At 47.4% G+C, this 20,176-nt stretch overlaps 1 protein-coding gene across 1 annotated transcript; it reads left to right on the top strand.

Moving 5' to 3' along the window:
* Nucleotides 1–1,410: 1,410 nt before the first annotated feature.
* FSTL3 (follistatin like 3) lies at nucleotides 1,411–19,399 on the top strand. Its single transcript, XM_035119168.2, has 5 exons — nucleotides 1,411–1,923; nucleotides 10,640–10,825; nucleotides 14,633–14,848; nucleotides 16,274–16,501; nucleotides 18,598–19,399. The coding sequence occupies exons 1-5, from the start codon at nucleotides 1,863–1,865 to the stop codon at nucleotides 18,648–18,650; spliced, it is 744 nt and encodes a 247-aa protein (XP_034975059.1). The 5' UTR covers nucleotides 1,411–1,862; the 3' UTR covers nucleotides 18,651–19,399.
* Nucleotides 19,400–20,176: the final 777 nt, after the last annotated feature.

Raw genomic sequence — 20,176 nt, 5'->3', positions numbered from 1 at the left:
TAGGTTGGATGGCCGTCTGTCATGGATGCTTCTGTTGAAATTCCTGCTTTGCAGGGGGTTGGACTAGATGAGCCCTGGGGGTCCAGCTGAATATGCTGGTGCCCCAGCCCCATCGCAGTGAACCCTGACCCATCCAATTTTGGTCCCCCCCTTTTGCCCTTTAGTTGGTTTCTAAGCATGCAAATGAAGTGGGTGGTGCTGTGGGTTAAACCACAGAGTCAAGGGCTTGCCGATCAGAAGGTTGGTGGTTCGAATCCCCGCGACGGGGTGAGCTCCCGTTGCTCCTGTCAACCTAGCAGTTCGAAAGAACGTCAAAGTGCAGGTAGATAAATAGGTACCACTCCAGCAGGAAGGTAAACAGCGTTTCCGTGTGCTGCTCTGGTTTGCCAGTAGCGGCTTAGTCATGCTGGCCACATGACCCGGAAGCTGTACGCTGGCTCCCTCGGCCAATAAAGCAAGATGAGCGCTGCAACCCCAGAGTCGTCAGCGACTGGACCTAATGGTCAGGGGTCCCTTTACCTTTACCTTTAAGCATGCAAATAGACCGGGGGGGGGGGAACCTGGATATTTGTATCAAGGCCAAATCAGGGACCAAAGCCACCATATTCCTAAGGGGGAGAGTGCATTTGGGGAAGGGGTCAGTTTGCAAATTATCCAATACCACAGATTCCCTAAACCAGGGGTGCCCAAATCAGGGCCAGATTTGATGAAGTGAACATGCATGAGGGCCGACCAAACTTGTTGAGCTTTTTTAAGGATTTTACCCCAAAGTTGTTGTTGAGCTTTTTTTTATTTACAATTTTGCCCCTAAGTTGTTGAGCTTTTTAAAGGATTGAAGTTGCTGAGCTTTTTAAAGGATTTTATCCCAGGACCTATACTGCCATGGGGGCAGGAATAAATCGACCAGCGGGCTGGATTAGGCCCCCGAAATGGATTTTGGACATGCCTGCCCTAAAACGGAGCCTGTGCTTACACCGTTCCATTTAAAGCATTTTAAATGCCCCCACCACGAAACTACAGTTCCCGGGAGTCTCTGGCGGGGCTGGCTTGGTGGAATGCGCTTTGAAACTATGCCTTCCACTCCGTCCAAGCTTCCGGATTGCAAAACCACCAGGAGTCACCACGCTAGAAAGGTTTCAAAAACAATTGCGAGGCAGCGGTTTTCTGGTGCGTTCCCAAAACCCCAGACACGAGACGTTTGGAGAGGGAGAGGAAAACGGAAAGAGAGGGGGGGGGGATTCTCCACGGCGCACGAGGGACAACCAGTTTGGAGAAGCATTTCCAGGAAGGAAAAATTGGGAATGAGAAGGTGGGCGTGGGGGTTACTAATATTTCCAATCCAGAGGCAGAAAGTTTAGGAGGGAGGGAGAGGAAAGAGGAGCCCCGCCGCGCGTCGCCAGCTGCGCCGCCTCTCGCTCCCATCATGCGCAACTGGAGCGCACAGGCGGGAACCACGACCCGGGAGAGGGCGCGTTATTGATGCCTCTCTCGCAACGATCCGGATTTGGCCGCATGCAGGCTGGCCTGGGGCGCAATACACTCCCCAGACACGTTACTGGCTGCCCTTGACACCGCCTCCCTTGGAGCTATGATTCAGACTGTTACAGACACCCTCAGACACTTCAGAGAGAGGGGGGTTGAGAGGAATCAGCGGGAGGGTGCTTTTAAAAGGGGGAGAAAGACCCTCCCGGGAAGGCAGTGCCAAGGAAGACACCGGCTTATTCCCAAGCTAGGTGCCTGCCCTCTGCTGAGAGACTTCGCTCCTGCTGGGGAGAGACAAGAACCTGAACTTTCCTGGGCGCTCTTCTCGCTCCTTCCTAATTTTCCTTTCCTCTGCGGATTTCTCTCCCTCGCGCCTCGCCATGAAGTTTTGCATTCTGCTGCTGACGGTGCTCAGCGCTGCCGCTGGGGGCTCCCTCTCAGGTAAGTGCATTTTTGGGGAAATGGGGTGCCGTGCTTTAAGCAACACACACCCCCACCTACTTTTCCTTCCTTCAAGGTTTTAGGGCAGGCATCCCCAAACTCGGCCCTCCAGATGTTTTGGGACTACAATTCCCATCATCCCTGACCACTGGTGTGTTAACTAGGGATGATGGGAGTTGTAGTCCCAAAACATCTGGAGGGCCGAGTTTGGGGATGCCTGTTTTAGGGGCCCAAGGAAACCCCAAGGTGGAGTGGTTTTCCCAGGCCTCCCCGGTGACACAGGAACAGGGGTGTTCCCCAAGACCCCCGACGCTTAGAACGCTTAGAACAGGCATCCCCAAACTTCGGCCCTCCAGATGTTTTGGACTACAATTCCCATCATCCCTGACCACTGGTCCTGTTAGCTAGGGATCATGGGAGTTGTAGGCCAAAACATCTGGAGGGCCGCAGTTTGGGGATGCCTGGCTTAGAACGCTGGATGCGATGGAAGAGGGCATCTAAGCATATGCAGAGTGCGGGACTCAAACTTAAAAACTTTCAGCCTGAGCTTTCGGAAGTCAGTCCCAACCTAGTTCTGACTCTCTAGTAGAATGGATGTGGGCCGAATTGTTATTATTATTATTATTATTAGTAGTAGTAGTATAATACTGTGCTATTACAACACAAAAATTACAATATCAGAAACACAAAAATGTAATCAATAACCAGCCCAAGCTTTTAGGCGATTGCAGAAGGGGACTAATAATTTTGAAGGTGATAAGTCAAGGGATATTTTTAGTGGGGGGGGGCGGAGTTAAACTTATTTAGTTCTGGTATGGTTACTGTTAACAGGGTTTGAAAAGGAGAGGATAAAATATGCTCTCTACCCATTTAAAATTGTTTTAAAAGCAAGAGGTGGTTAGGAATTAAAGGGTGGTTTTTTAATGATGCCCCCCCACCCCGAGTTCTTGATTGTAAAAAAAATAAAATAAAATAAATTCAATAAATTATCAATAAGAAAAATAAACGACAATGATTTAAGACTTTCGAAAAGCTGAAATAGACTGAAAACCGAATGAAACTTGCATTGACTTTCTAAACATCCGGGTCATCTCGTCTAAACAGAAAATGTGTTCAGGGGGCAGCAGAAAGAGTATTGCGAATGCACCTGCCTGATCTCAAGAGGCGGGGAGTTCCGAAGGTTTTATCTAAAGTGATACTGCTGGAAAGTTTGGAAAGAAGCAATAGAATTGGAAGACATTGTCACGGTTTGCACGGTCTGAACCCTTGTCAAAGAAGGTCCAGGAAGCTAGCTGCATTTGTGTCAGCCGGTCAAGTTTATTGCTTATAGCCAAAGGCCGCTGCAATGTATACAATGTCATTCAATAAAATACATACTAGTTTCATACAAAAACTTAAAACATTTGCATTATCAAAACATGACCTAATCTGCCCAAAGCTACAGAAACTCCTTAATATACAAATTGAAACATTAGACAATAAAATTTATAAGCTAAAATCACCGCGGGGCCACTAATATATTAAAAATAATAGTAAATAATACAATAGATAATTACTGTATATTCCTGCGTATAAGACTACTTTTTAACCCAACCCAGGAAAATCTTCTCAAAAGTCGGGGGTCGTCTTATACGCCGGGTCGTATTTCTTATACGGCGAGTATATCCCAAACTCTATATTTTAACTGGGAAAGTCGGGGGTTGTCTTAAACGCCGGAATATACGGATATGTACAAAGTCGAGTGAGAAAGATACAGCTTGGTGTAGATGGGGGTCAAATAAATTCATCTCCTTTACAGTTGATAGCTATCTCGGCTATATAATTTTTTTCTAATTTTCCTGGCGGCAGTTGCAAGCTGCCCCTTATAAGTAACAAACAATCACGGAAATATAAGCAAAGACAAAACCAAAACAAAAAACTGTGACAATAAACAATGAAAATATATCTATAGGCTAAGCAACAGTGAAAATAAATACTACGAGATGCAAAATATAAGTGCAATGGCCTGCCATATATGCTCAATAGTGCATAAATACTACGAACAAATACCAGTCCATTGTGCAATTAAGCACATAAAATTCATCAAGTGTTCCAGGTGGGTGTAAAATTGATGTACTAATAGTATTCTGCTTCAAGTAAAATTCCTCGTCCTTCCTGACGGGTTGCCAGCTGAAAATCCTCTGACGTTTAGCATATAAATACATTTTCATTGTTTATGGTCACGGTTTTTTGTTTTGGTTTTGTCTTTCCTTATATCATGAAGCAAGAGAATGGTTTTTGACACCTATAATGACAAAGTCCCCTGGCCAGAATCCTTCTGACACGATTCTTATTTCCTCGCAGACATAGATAAGCTGCATTTGTGGTGCCTCTGGCGTGAATTTTCTCCACCAAGACCATTGACAGAATGGTGCAAAATCTATGGCACGATAATGCCAAGGTTCCGGGTTCGATTTCCATGTACGACACAGCTGCATATTCCTGCATTTCGGGGGGGGGGACACTAGATGACTCCCAAGGTCCCTTCCAACATAAAATCACATTCTATGACCGCACTTGCAACGCTGTGTATGGTTCTGGTCGCCTCTCACCAAAAAGGGTGTGGAAAAATAAAAAAAAATAAAATGGTTTTGTTGCATTCAAGAGGTGCAGAAACTTAATGCAGAAGGGGGTTTGGGGGGCTTCTGGGGGGGGTCAGGAATGCTTGGGCTATGATTCCTGCATTGCATTTATTTTTTAAAAAGTATGTATATGTTAAATTTCTATACTGCCCTTCATCCGAGGACCACAAGGTAGCTTACAATATAAAAACACAAAGATACGCAACGTAGTAGCCAACCAAAGTACAGTAGTAGCCAACAACAGTACCCTGCTACCGCTGTTTGAAAAACCTTATTTTCATAGAATTGTAGCGTTGCAAGGGAACCCAAAGGTCATCCAGCCCAACCCCTGCAATGCGGTAATCTTTTGCCCAATGTGGGGCTCGAACCCACAACCCTGAAATTAGGAGCCTCCTGTAGGTTGCAAACTGCCCTGAGATCTGCAAATGGAGTATACAGATCTAATAAATCAATCAAATGAATGAGCCCAAAGGCCCGGGGTGTGTGTGTATTTTTTTGTGGGTTCTGAGCAGTTGAATCTGCGAGCCGATTTCTCCCCGGTTGCAAATTATGGGATGTTGTAAGCAAAAACTTAACTTGCCTCCCCTCGGTGGGTGGGTGGGTGGGGAGGGGGGGACCCTCACATGGCAAGTAGACTGGAATCCGAGCTCCCGAACCAGGTGGGGTTTTCAAAAAAAGAGAAGCTTCCTTTGAAGTGGAAAACTTAATCTTTCAACAGGGCTTACCTGCGGTTCAGACGCTTCTTCGGGTGAAATTGCACAAGGCATCCCTCTTTGATGGGAAGCGGGGGGCAAGGCAGACAGGCAGACAGACAGACCTGCAGGCCAAATGCCTAATTTCATTTTATTCCCTCCCTCCCCCCCCCCCCAAGCAAAACTTCTAGAGTTTCAAGCTCTCTTTGGGTCTGAGAGTTTCCTGCGGCAGAGAGAGGGCTTCCTATCCTTGCTATTCGGTTGAGCTGTTAGCACATTCTGTTCCTGCCCTTTCCTGAATTCAAGGGAGTTAGAACTGGGGAAATAGTACTGTAGAACTTGAAAGGTGTTGGAAGAGACCCTTGGGGATCATCCATCCGAACCCCCTGCAATGCAGGATTTTTTTCGCCCCGTGTGAGACTCGAACCCACAACCCTGAGATTAAGAGTCCCAGGCTCTGCCGACTGAGCTACCCATGCTGGAGGAGGAAGGCAGGGGTTTGGGGGGGGCTGTGCGCAGGGAGACGACTGCGGTTATACAGCCTCCCAAAGCACTGGGTGCTCTACAAAGCCACCGGCTGTCTTCACATGCCCAGGGGCCCACTTTTCATCCCACCTAAGAAACACCTCTCCATGGCGGACGGGAACCCAGTCAGTTGGGCAGGATACAAATAATAATAATAATAATAATAATAATAATAATAATAATAATAATAGGACCCAGGTGGCGCTGTGGTTAAACCACTGAGCCTAGGGCTTGCTGATCAGAAGGTTGCCGGTTCAAATTCCCGCCATGGGGTGAGCTCCTGTTGCTCGGTCCCAGCTCCTGCCAACCTAGCAGTTCGAAAGCACGTCAAAATGCAAGTAGATAAATAGGTACCACTCCGGCGGGAAGGTAAACGGCGTTTCCGTGCGCTGCTCTGGTTTGCCAGAAGCGGCTTTGTCATGCTGGCCACATGACCTGGAAGCTGTACGCTGGCTCCCTCGCCCAATAATGCGAGATGAGCACGCAACCCCAGAGTCGGTCATGACTGGACCTAATGATCAGGGGTCCCTTCACCTTTACCTTAATAATAATAAAAATAATGATAATAATTGTCTCTGCAAAAAAAATCTCCAAGGAAGGGGAGCCCACCACCTCCGGAGGGATTCCATTTCACCGTCAAGCAGCTTTTGCTATCAGAAAGCAATGTTGACATTGAGTCAGAAGCTCCCTCCTCATAACTTGGAGCTCTGGGTTCGGGTCCTACCCCCCCCCCTCCAGAGCAGAAGAAAACAAGCTTGCTGCCTTCCTCCATGGCACAGCACTGCAGTTGCTTGAACCCACTCCAGAGATTTAAAGGAATCATAAAATAATAGAATTGTAGAGTTGTGTTGTAAATTAGAAAACATGAGAGTTGGAATGTGCCCCCGACAGTTATCTAGCTACCCCAACCCCTTCTGTAATTCCGGGACTGTCCGGGGAAAACCGGGACACTTGGAGGGCACATCGTTGCAGGGGCTGGGCTGGATGACCTTTGGGTGTAAAAAAAAATCCAACTCTTTGATTCTGTGAATCTGCCGAGACCCTGGCAAGTTAGCAGACCCAGCCAGGAGTGTTCTGCTGCCTGCAGAACCATGAGGACTGGCGGCTTCAAAATTAAACAGCTCTTCAATTAAAGAAGCTCAGGAAGGTGTCTTTGCTGCTGATTGTTATGGGAATTCTAAGGTCTTATATATATATATATATTATAAATGTTCATAAATGTACAAGGCAAACACATACATAAGTGTCTGAAATACTGTGGTCCAGGAGAGCAATCCTGAAGCCATTTTGACTCTCCCAAATTGACCTCAAATATTTCTCTACTGGGACGCGGGTGGTGTTGTGGGTTAAACCACTGAGCCTAGGGCTTGCCAATCAGAAGGTCGGCGGTTCGAATCCCCGTGACGGGGTGAGCTCCCGTTGCTTGGTCCCTGCTCCTGCCAACCTAGCAGTTCGTAAGCATGTCAAAGTGCAAGTAGATACCATAAATAGGTACCGCTCCGGCGGGAAGGTAAACGGCGTTTCCGTGCGCTGCTCTGGTTCGCCAGAAGCGGCTTAGTCATCCTGGCCACATGACCCAGAAACTGTCTGCGGACAAATGCCGGCTCCCTCGGCCTATAGAGCGAGATGAGCGCCGCAACCCCAGAGTCGGACACGACTGGACCTGATGGTCAGGGGCCCCTTTACCTTTATATATATATGTCATGTATGGAAGTGAGAGCTGGACCATAAAGAAGGCTGATCGCCGAAGAATTGATGCTTTTGAATTATGGTGCTGGAGGAGACTCTTGAGAGTCCCATGGACTGCAAGAAGATCAAACCTATCCATTCTGAAGGAAATCAGCCCTGAGTGCTCACTGGAAGGACAGATCCTGAAGCTGAGGCTCCAAGACTTTGGCCACCTCATGAGAAGAGAAGACTCCCTGGAAAAGACCCTGATGTTGGGAAAGATGGAGGGCACAAGGAAAGGGGACGACAGAGGACGAGATGGTTGGACAGTGTTCTCGAAGCTACGAACGTGAGTCTGACCAAACTGCGGGAGGCAGTGGAAGACAGGAGTGCCTGGCGTGCTATGGTCCATGGGGTCATGAAGAGTCGGACACGACTAAACAACTACCTTGTTCATAAATGTACACGGCAAACACATACATAAGTATGTAAACCACGTGTCTGAAATAGTCCAGGAGAGCAATCCTGAAGCCATTTTGACTCTCCCAAATGGACCTCAACTATCTCTCTGCAAGGAGGAAGGAAATGGGAAAAGCTGTTCCAATTGTCTTTGGACTATAGGGTCTTAAACCTCCCTTTTCAAATACAGTCTGGCAAGTATCTGTTAAGCTGAGAACACTCTCAATATGCATAAGAGATTCAGGAACTAAATGTTTACCATCTCCAAGGAATGGCCATGCTACTCAGGAAAGGCAATTGATAAGGCATGATCAGGTATCCTGGCAGACAGGAGAGAAGCAACACACACAAATTTCTGCTGGAGACCACCTCTTTCTGTGATGCATGTATGATGCTTTTTAGGGGTGGTCTTGCGCTACAGGGGAGGCAATTTCAAATGTCTGTATTAGAGCTTGCACACCAATGTTCAGGGTTCCTGTCCTTCCTCCCTGTGGGGGGGGGGAGAGCGGGGGACCCTGTTGCAAAAGATTAATAAAGATCAGGTTTACTAGCTGCTTTGCTTCTCAATATTCTCTGCTTGGCCTCTTGTTATTTTCTCCTTCCGATAGGGAACCTACTTAAGGACTCTTGGGTACCCTAGAAGGGAAAAAGGAGCAGTTTTTTTTCTTATAACACTGAGAAAGGGCACATCTCCTGAATTGAGGAGCCTTGGGGGGGGAGACTTTCCCCCCACCCTCTCCCTCCTGAAACATGGGAGCGTCTGGGGCACCCCAGACAGGAATGGCTCGGGGGCCCTGCTCTCCAAAAAAATGAACGATTCGTTCACCAGATTAAGGAACAAACAGCCTTTTGAATCGGCTGCCAGCTGGCTGGCTGCTTCACCGCCGGCTGTCTTGGGTAGAACTTTTTTTCTTTTGGGGGGGGGGGCTAGGTTTGAGGATGCCATGCGCACTGGGATGGGGGGCAGATCAGAAGTCCCAGACAGACCTCACACGCTCAGGGCCTCTTCCCGGCCTGACCTTTCACTCCCAAGAGCCAAACAAAGCACAGTTTGTCTGTCCAGGGGTTGAGGAAGAGATCAGGCTGCTTGTGGGTGGGGGGAAGAATGAGGGGGGTCAGCCCTTGCCAGCTTGTTTTGAAGGCCCGAGCCCTGGCCTGCGGTGAGCGAGGTCCCAGCAGGGTCATCCACCCCCCCCTGCAATGTTCACCCAAGGCGGGACTAGAACCCGCGACCCTGAGATTCAGAGTCTAATGCTCTGTGCTGAGTTCAAAAACTCCCAGGCTAGAATTGCAACCTGTTGTCGCTTACCCTAAATTTATTGTTTTATATCATATCAGCTTATTTTTTTCCCGCTAGCATCGAAGTATGTCTACAACTAGCCAGTAATTCTTTTTTTTTTTAATTTAATCGTTTGTTCTGTGCAGAAATACGCTTAGATTTCACACCCCTGCTAGCTCTTCCGCCCTAAACACCTAACCAAGTTTCCGGCCCTCATTGCCGTGAAATAAAAGGCTGGTTTTAAAAAGGGCCGCAGGAAGCAGCACCGATCCGCCTAGCCCTTGTATTGTCTGCTCTGACCGGCAGCAGCGGCTTATCCAGGTTTTCAGGGACGGGACGGGGGTGGGTGGGGAGGTGTATTCCCTGCCTGGAGATGTCGGGGATGTTCTGCATGCAAAACAGGAACCCTAAGCAGTTATTTAGAGTCCTTGATGGAAGGCGGGAAGCCATGAGCTCTCCCAACCCACTTTGCTATCTTTTCGCAGCAAAGATAGATAGATTCCGTATTCAGAGATAGACTGTCACTGCCGCAGGAGGTTCTATTCCGGCGTCACAGCTAACGGGCACTGGCACCAGGAGTTGTTTTGCAGCAAAACCTCTCATCCGGTCCAGTGTCGTTTCCCATCGGCAGGGTGCAGAGGCCCCAGCCAGCCCTACCTGTCTCCCAAACAACCGGTATTCGGTGGTAGACTGCTCCTGAGAAGGGAAGCTCCGCGGAAAACTAGCTACTGGGAATAATAGGCACGGATGGGCGAATCCTGCTGATTGCTGGAAAGCCACAACACGCCCTTACGCAAAGTCTGCCAAGAGTGGTCAGTCAAGGCCGTGAAAGTAGAACTTCTGTAGCCTAGCGATCTCTGCTCTAGATCTCCTATGCCCTTTTAAAATGTTTTTTTTTCTGGGGGGGGTAGTGGGTTGCTGTTTGTGTTTTTATTAGGTATTTTGTGGTTTTATATCTTGATTTTATTCTGTGAACTGCCCTGAGACCCCCGGGTATAGGGTGGTATAATAATAATAATAATAATAATAATAATAATAATAATAATAGGGTTTTTTCCTTTAAAATGTTTGGGGCTACTCTCATTTTTACTCAAGAAAATCACGATTTTATAGTTCAAATCGGGGAAAATAAATACAGTAAATGGACAAAAGTAGAAAGATTCACAAAATGTTTAGGGGGTACGCGAACGCCTGCGTGTCCCCCCCCCAAAAGCACTGATAATAATAGATATAAACATGAAGAGGTGCCCATCACAATGGTGAGACATTGGCCTATCACAGCAGCCTCTTTCGATGTTCTTATGAAACCCCCAGTCCCAGGAGCAGTCTATCTGGCCTCCTAGGTTGTTTTATGGGCCGCTATGAGGACAGGATGCTGGTCTAAGCCACATAAACTGGCAGTCATGTGGCGGTGAGTTCCGCGACTAACCGATCTCTAAGAGCTGATATTCCGTTCTCCTTTTTCCAAACAGGCGGTATCTGCTGGCTGCAGCAGGGGCGCGAGGCAAAATGCACCATGATTGTACGGACTGGCGTGAGCTGGGAGGAGTGTTGCGCCAACGGCAGCGCGGACATGGCCTGGTCGAACGCTTCGCACCCAGACAACAAGATCAGCCTCCTCCGGATCCTGGGGCTCGTGACCTGTCACCCTTGCAAAGGTAGAGGGCCTTTTTTTTAAATTGCGAGGGGCCACCATTATGAAGGCGCCGTGGAAGCTAGGAGCCGGCAGTAGGTGGCGCCAGAGCAAAGGAAAAAAGGCAGGCAGGTGCCCCTGTTTAGCAGAGGGCAGACTACAGCTGCAAATAAAACGTTTCAAGTGTCTTTTATTATTATTTTTAGAATAATTTTCATTTGGTTTTACAAAACAAAAAAATGATAACAATGCTAACTGCATAACCGTCTATTGAGATTTCTCTGACTCTCCCGGCTTCCCACCATCGCCTACTCGTCCGCATAATATTTCATAATCCACATATTATAACTCTCCTTATTATCCGTAGCATTTGCTCTTAAAATCCTGCTAATGTTTTTATCTGCTTTGCAGCGGCCGTTATTAAGTGTGTTTTAAGTGCATTATTCTAATCTGACACAAGGTGGTGAGCTAATGGCAAATTCAATTCATATATTTTAAAATGTGTGTTCTTTTTTTTAAAAAGCATCTTCACAGTGGTTTTATATATATATATGCATAGTTTTTACCTAAGTCTGGCGGGGCAGGACTGCGTTTGCCCCAATTTATCATCATTGAATCATAGAATCGTAGAGTTGGAAGAGACCACAAGGGCCATCCAGTCCAACCCCCTGCCGAGCAGGAAACACCATCAAAGCATTTTTGACATATGCCTGTCAAGCCTCCGCTTAAAGACCTCCAAAGAAGGAGACTCCACAACACTCCTTGGTAGCAAATTCCACTGCCGAACAGCTCTTACTGTCAGGAAGTTCTTCCTAATGTTTAGGTGGAATCTTCTTTCTTGTAGTTTGAATCCATTGCTCCGTGTCCGCTTCTCTGGAGCAGCAGAAAACAACCTTTCTCCCTCCTCTATATGACATCCCTTTATATAGTTGAACATGGCTATCATATCACCCCTTAACCAGGCTAAACATACCCAGCTCCCTAAGCCGTTCCTCATAAGGCATCGTTTCCAGGCCTTTGACCATTTTGGTTGCCCTCTTCTGGACACGTTCCAGCTTGTCAGTATCCTTCTTGAACTGTGGTGCCCAGAACTGGACACAGTACTCCAGGTGAGGTCTGACCAGAGCAGAAGACAGTGGTACTATTACTTCCCTTGATCTAGATCAGGCATCCCCAGACTTTGGCCCTCCAGATGTTTTGGACTACAATTCCCATCATCCCTGACCACTGTTAGCTAGGGCTCATGGGAGTTGTAGGCCAAAACATCTGAAGGGCCACAGTTTGGGGATGCCTGATCTAGATGCTATACTCCTATTGATGCAGCCCAGAATTGCATTGGCTTTTTTAGCTGCTGCAGCCTTGATTGCAATCACCTCGATTGCAGCCACCAAGGAGATAGAAACAGTCTCCATCAATTGCCAAGCTCAGAGATTGTACCCCATTCAAGGAGGCTGCTGTGTTCCCCAAAGAAGAGAACATGCCCCTCATTCTGAAACAGGCTCCCCAGGCGGAAGGAGCTGCAGGAGGTGGCTACTTTCCTTAAACTGCTTTTTGTAGAGTTCAGACGAGCTCCCTACACTAAACTAACCCCCCAACAAAAAGTTGGGGCAGATTTGGGGAGGGCGACGTCTGGAGTTTCCTGGACATATATCCGGAATACTGGAAGCCGTGTCGCTTTGGGCGATCTTCCTTAACTCGTGACTCGTAACTAGCCTTCTTTGGCATACGTTAAAACATGAAACCGTACAAAACACATTGAAAATATAATCCAAACACATACAGTATATAAAAGACTAAATTAAAGTCAAAGACTAGATAACCGCTATGAAATAAACCAGGCAACTTTAGATTGAGGAATCTTTAAGAATCTCAGATGTTCCTTAACAATACTTCAAAAACTATTCCCCACCCCCGGAATTTGCCCAGAAAAGCTCAACAGATTTTCACTGTTTGAAATACGCAGGAATCTTTTGCCCGGTGCAGAACTTGAACCCACGACCCTGAGATTAAGAAGCTCATGCTCTGAGCTGTCAGGAGGGGGAAACCCCCACCCCCCCGGGGGGGGGGAACGATCTCAATAACTTTTGTGTCCTGATTTTCACTGTTTGAAATATGGCAACCCCAGATTTGGGGAGGCCCTGCCTGGTCCGCAGCCTACCTCTTTGCACCCTCCTTGTGGGGCAGGACCCTGCCAGGAAAACTGGCGCTGCCTTTTCCCACCCCCAGACTTGCCTTGGGGGCTGACATTCTGCCAGACAGCCAGAGAGAGCCCACCCACGTCTCCAAGGAGGGGAAACCATGCGTCTCACCCCTCTCCGCCAGACTTTTTTTTTCGCCCCGGGGTGACCCTCCGACATAATGCACCCTTCTGTCTCCCGATACTCTCCCTCCTTCCCCACAGACCCGAGGGGCTCCCGCCACCCCAGCTGCCTCCCCCAGACAGATCCTTCCCTCTCTCTGACTTGTTGTTTTCATGTCACGGAAGCCTCAGGAGGAACAGGGGCGTCTATTGTGCGAGAAAAAGCTTTCCGTGGAAAGTCTTGGGGGGGAGAACTCCCCTCTCCCGCGCCCTTCCTGCAAAACCCAAGTTTTGGGGCTTGCCGCGAGCACATCGTTGCAAAAGCAGGTTTTGCAGACCCTCCAACTTGTCCCTCTGTCCCGGGGGTGTCATGAGGACTGCGATCTTGCATCGTTTTTAAGAGACGCGTAGAATTTTAGGGTTGGAAGGGAATCCTTGGGTCATCAACCCAATGCAATGCAGGAAAATCCCGGACTGTTGGCCATCTGACCTCCGCTTAAATACCAGACCCTCCAAGTGTCGCTATTTTCCAAGGACAGTCCCTGATTGAGAGAAGCCATCCCGGTTTCTGAATTGACCCCGGAACGTCCCGCTTTTCCTTAGGACGTCCCAATTTTCATAGGAGAAATGTTGGAGGGGATGGAATAGGACGTCTATCTTTTCATAGGAGAAATGTTGGAGGGGATGGAATAGGACATCCCTATTTTCATGGGAGAAATGTTGGAGGGGATGGAATAGGACGTCCCTATTTTCATGGGAGAAATGTTGGAGGGGATGGAATAGGACGTCCCTCTTTTCATGGGAGAAACGTTGGAGGGGATGGAATAGGACGTCCCTCTTTTCATAGGATAAATGTTGGAGGGGATGGAATAGGACGTCCCTATTTTCATGGGAGAAACGTTGGAGGGGATGGAATAGGACGTCCCTATTTTCATGGGAGAAAGGTTGGAGGGGATGGAATAGGACGTCTATCCTTTCATGGGAGAAATGTTGGAGGAGATGGAATAGGACGTGTATCTTTTCATGGGAGAAACGTTGGAGGGGATGGAATAGGACGTCCCTCTTTTCATGGGAGAAAGGTTGGAGGGGATGGAATAGAACGTCCCTCTTTTCATAGGAGAAACGTTGGAGGGGATGGAATAGAACGTCCCTATTTTCACGGGAGAAACATTGGAGGGGATGGAGTTATCTGACCCCCGAGGTGCCTGAAGGCAATCCTGTATAGGGAAGGGTTTTTTTTTTTAAAAAATGTTTAATGATTAGTTACGTTTTTTATATATGTTGGAAGCCACCCAGAGTGGCTGGGGCAGCCCAGTCAGATGTATCGGGTATAAATAGTAAAATTATCATTATGGAACGGGGTGTCCCTCTTGTCATCGGAGGAATGTTGGAGGGCATGGGTTTGCTTCTTTTCGTTTCCTTTCTCTTGCTGCAGCTTTTAATTTAAGTGCTCTCCCATTCTTCGGATGGATAATAATAATAATAATAATAATAATAATAATAATAATAAGCTCTTGATTCCTCCTTCCTCAGAGAGCTGCGAAGGTGTGGACTGCGGTCCGGGAAAAGTGTGCAAAATGAAATATGGCCGCCCCCACTGCAGCTGCGCCCCAGATTGCTCCAACCTCCCCCGGAAACTTCAGGTGTGCGGGTCCGACGGCTTCACCTACCGAGACGAATGCGAGCTTCTGGCGGCAAAATGCCGAGGGCACCCTGACTTGGAAGTCATGTATCAAGGCCGGTGCAAAAGTAAGCCAATCCCAACCACCCCCTCCAAATTCCCAACACTGGTATCTTCCAAAGTTTGACTAACAAAAAACACGAGCACTCTAGTAGCTATGGTTTGTTAAACCAAACCCAAGTGGTCCAGCAGGTTATTGAACAAACCGTGGCTTGCGCCAATACAGGTGAAACTCGGAAAATTAGAATATCGTCGAAAAGGGCATTTATTTCAGTAATGCAACTTAAAAGGTGAAACCAATATATGAGATAGATGCATGGCATGCAAAACAAGATATGCCAAGCCTTTATTTGTTGTCATTGTAATTATTCGTTGTTAGGCGGGTCAATTATAAATGGAATGTAATTAATGAAATGTAATACGGTAGCGATGTTTATTTTTGTATTATTGTAACTATTTGTTTTATTACTGTGGAATTTCCAAAAGAAAGCATTTGTAAAAATTAAAAGAAAAATAAAAAATAATAAGTTGCATTACTGAAATAAATGAACTCTTCAAGAATATTCTAATTTTCCGAGTTTCACCTGTACAGTGGTACCTTGGTTCTCGAACGTAATCCGTTCTGGGAGTCCGTTCGACTTCTGAAAACGTTTGAAAACCAAGGTTTCAAACCTTCTGGTTTGCTGCGGGAGCTTCCTGCGCTCAATCAGAAGCCGTGTCGGACGTTTGGCTTCCAAAAAGCGTTCGCAAACCAGAACACTCACTTCTGGGTTTGCGGCATTCGGGAGCCAAAACGTACGAGTACCAAGGCGTTCAAGACTGTAATAGAACTGCTGAAACCTAGAGCTGGAAGGCACCCCCAGAGTCATCTAGTCCAGCCCCCTGCAACGCAGGAATCACTGGCTCATAAAATCACAGAATTGTAGAGGCAGGAATTTCAACTAAAGCGTCTGTAGCAGATCCAACCTCTGCTTAAAAACCTCCAAGGAAGGAGAGTCCATCACCTCCCAAGGGAGACCCTTCCGCTGTTTGAACAGCTCTTGTTGTTTGAAACTCATGGCCACCTGAGAACCCACCTGCTAAAAATTCTCTCGGGGGAAATCTGCACCAATTGGCAAAGGTTCTGCCTCCGAGAAGTTCCAGGAACAAGTTCTGTTTCAAACAAATAATTATTTTTTATCTCTTGACTTTACACAGCCCTGGCTTGCCCCCCTCGCCACCAAAAAAAAAATATCAATCTTGGGAACTATAGTTTGTCGTGGGTGCGGTGAGTTGTTAGGAGACCCTATACTTCCCTCCCTTTGCTAAATCCCCCACAAGCTCCTGGGACAAGAGATAGGGGGTTAAACCGCTCTGTCAACTGCAACTATGCGTTGCGAGTTCCAATCCTCACGACGACCCTGCAAGGTAGTCCAGGCCGAAAGACAACTCGCTTGAAGTTCCAGCTGATCTTGATCCTCGTGTTTCTCTGATGTGTGTGTGTCCTTGTGCAGAATCGTGCTCCACTGTGGTGTGTCCCGGGACCCACACGTGTGTCGTGGACCAGACCGCCAGCGCCCACTGTGTCATGTGCCGGGCCGCCCCTTGCCCGGACCCCACCGACATCGACCACACGATCTGCGGGAACAACAACGTCACTTACCCCTCCACGTGTCACCTCCGGAGAGCCACCTGCTTCCTGGGGAGATCCATCGGCGTCCGACATTACGGCAGCTGCGCAGGTAGGTCCCCGTCCCCCCGGCTTGGGACCCGAAACTCTGTTTGGCACGGTTTCAGCCCCAGTGTGTCTCAAAACTCGGCGAGTTAGGGACTTCTCTGCAGGGCCGAGCGGTCAGGGCCAAGAGTGGAACCAACGGTCAAGGAGGCGGTTTCTGCCCGTGCCGTGGAAGGAAGCGAGGGGCAAAGTGGGGCTCGTTCTCCTGGGAAGGGAGACCGTCTAGGAAAAGGGGAACTCTGACCCTAAACCTCCACTACCTTGCGGGCAGTGCCGGATTTACATATAAGCTAAACAAGCTATCACGGGACGCGGGAGGCGCTGTGGTCTAAACCACTGAGTCTGGGGCTTGGTGATCGGAAGGTCGGCGGTTTGAATCCCTGTGACGGGGTGAGCTCCCGTTGTTCAGTCCCAGCTCCTGCCCACCTAGCAGTTCAAAAGCATGTCAAAGTGCAAGTAGATAAATAGGTACCGCTCCGGCGGGAAGATAAAACGGCGTTTCTGTGCGCTGCTCTGGTTTCGCCAGAAACGGCTCATTCCTGCTGGCCACATGACCCGGAAAAACTGTCTACGGACAAACGCCGGCTCCCTTGGCCAATAAAGCGAGATGAGCGCCGCAACTCCAGAGTCGTCCGCGACTGGACCTAACGGTCAGGGGTCCCTTTACCTAAACAAGCCACCCAGAGTGGGAAACCCAGGTATAAATAATAAATTATTATTATTATTATTATTATTATTATTATTATTATTATTATTATTATAGCTTAGGGCCCCACTTTCTTGGGGACCCCAAAAAATTTAAAGGGAAAAAAATCTGGGTGTACATTTCGAAAATATTTTTAAAAAACCAAATAAAATCAAACCTACATTCAGCAACAGTGTTTTGTGTTGTGTAGGCTCCTAGGATGTAAGTCATGGGCCCCGCCTGCTAGTCTGCTCCCTAAAATATCCTTTCTATATACAGTGGTACCTCGGTTTATGAACACAATTGGTTCCGGAAGTCTGTTCATAAACTGAAGTGTTCATAAACTGAAGCGAACTTTCCCATTGAAAGTAATGGAAAGTGGATTAATCTGTTCCAGACGTTCTGCGGAGTACTTAAACTGAAGCGTTCATAAACTGAAGCAAACTTTCCCATTGAAAGTAATGGAAAGTGGATTAATCCGTTCCAGACGGGTCCACGGAGTACTCAACCTGAAGCGTACTTAACCCGAAGCATGGGTGTAATTGGTTCCGGAAGTCTGTTCATAAACTGAAGCGTTCATAAACTGAAGCGAACTTTCCCATTGAAAGTAATGGAAAGTGAATTAATCCGTTCCAGATGGGTCCGCGGCGTTCATAAACCGAAAATTCATAAACCGAGGTGTTCATAAACCGAGGTTCCACTGTACTGTATCCTTTCTACATTCTGCATGGACTGGCAACATGCGCAAATGGCTTTAGATATCTATTAGGTCCATCAATGACCATATAGCACAGGCACCCCCAAACCTCGGCCCTCCAGATGTTTTGGACTACAATTCCCATCTTCCCCGACCACTGGTCCTGTTAGCTAGGGATCATGGGAGTTGTAGGCCAAAACATCTGGAGGGCCGCAGTTTGGGGATGCCTGATATTGCATATATTCAACAAAAACAAACAAAAACAGTGACCATTTGTTGTTGGCAAAGGACAGCTGGACATATAAAGGGCCCTATTACCTTCAGTAGCTTATGGCCTCATCAGACCTAAATCCGGCCCTGCTTGCAGGATATCTTCGGGAAAAGAAAAGGCTCAGGAGTAAACCCCACACAGATCGGGAGTCCCTAAGGCAGTTGGATGGTGCCTTGTCTGCCTCTTTCCGGCAACTCCCACAACCAAGCTGGTGTCAAACGTCTTGCTCTGATTTCATTTGGACCCCCATGAGCAATTTCCCCTCCCGGGAATTGTAGCTCTGGGAGGGGAAAACTACAGTTCCCATAATATGGCCCCTGCGGCAACACATTCAGATTGTAAGTTCTTTGTGGGCAGAGAACCTGACTTCTGCATTCACCATCCACGCTGATGGTCCCGTCATCTGCAAATCCTGAATTTTGCCCTCTCCTCCTTTGATTTCTCCTTTAGCCCCGAACCGATACCCGCTGGACACAGATGAAGCTGAGGAGAACTACATCTGAACAGGCCTTTGTGATCTAACCGACTCCTGACACGCTGGGGCATTATCTGTTAACGATGTACAGACCGTATATACCTGATATTTATTAAGATCAAAAGAAGACGACAGCCTTATTTATATATATATATATATAGACAGATAGATAGACATCTCGGCTGATGTAACCTAGGCATATCGGCCCCAGTTTTTCCTCCTCCTCCTCCTCCTTTTGGACACCTCTACTCTGCAGAATTATCCTCCAAAAGTATGGAGGGAGATCTACTCCACTTTGTGAGAGCGAGAGCGAGGGGGAAGCTGGGACGGCAGTTCTTGAGGTCTAGCAGCTTAGCTCAGATCAGGATTGGGTTCTCTGTTCTCCGCTTGCCTCTCAGTGACACCCTGTCCCTGCCCTACGTTCCTGCAGGAGGCTTTTCGCTGTGCTGAGCAGAAAATTCAGGCCCTGCCCCAACTCCCGAAGCTGCACCGTTTGTTAACATCCCGTTGCTGACTCTTCCCACGAACATTCCATGACATCACAAGAGATCAAGCCAATAGGCACACATTGGGGCGGGAACTCACCCAGACAAATTACCAGTTTTTAGCCTTTAAAAATATATATACTTATATATCTCTCTCTAATTTAAATTCACCACTATGGTCACATCGAGTGCCTCATAAACTGGGTGTTGTTGTTGTTGTTGTTTAAATATGTTTCTTGTTCTCTTTCTACATTTTTTTTTAAAAAGCCTATTTTCTATAAAAACAAAAACAAAAAAATACCTTTGTGTCCTGATCTCTTTACATGCTCCTTTTACCTGTTGGATTATTATGATGATGATGATGATTAATGATTGTTTTAAATTACATTTATCCATGGTCCTTCATCCGAAGATCACCGGGTGGTTTGCAACATAATCTCATTTATAACCAGCCTTTCCTCTAAGTTAAAAAGCAGCAGGCGGACGACAGATTAAAACCCACAGCAACTTTCTAAACGTATTTCTAAGATGGGCAAGCATGTCTAAACAAAAACGTGGGGTTTTTTTGTTTTGTTTTTTGACAGGTGCCGAAAAGAGGACTCTGAGGACGCCTGCCAAAGTTTAGGCTGGCAGGCAATTAGGCTGGCTCACTGTTTTAGGAATGTGTCCAGCTAAATCCTGCTCCAGAGACATTGACATGGATGGAGCTGAGTTAGTCCTAGCCATTAGCTTCAGTAGGATTACTCTCTGAGGAGAAGCTAGCATTGGCTAGAGCCCTTAGGCCCCACCTGATTCACTCACCTGTAATTTGGGGGGGGGGTGAAGAAGGAAGGAAGGAAGGAAGGGAAGGAGAGAAGGAAGGAAAGTAAGAAAGGAAAGAAGAAAAGTAGGAAGGTTAAGTAAGTAGGAAGGATGGGGAAAGAAAGAAAAAGAAGGAAGGAAGGAAGAAAAGTAAGAAAAGAAATGAATGAAAGAAGGAAAGGAAGAAAGGAAGAAGGAAAGGAAGGAGGGAGAGGAGGAAGGAAGGAAAGTAAGAAAAGAAATGAATGATAGAAGGAAAGTAAGAAAG

Source organism: Zootoca vivipara, chromosome 6 (assembly GCF_963506605.1).
Source record: "Zootoca vivipara chromosome 6, rZooViv1.1, whole genome shotgun sequence".
Taxonomy (NCBI): Eukaryota; Metazoa; Chordata; class Lepidosauria; order Squamata; family Lacertidae; genus Zootoca; species Zootoca vivipara.
The sequence above is the reverse complement of the archived record's forward strand: the minus strand, read 5'-3'. Positions and strand labels throughout refer to the sequence as shown.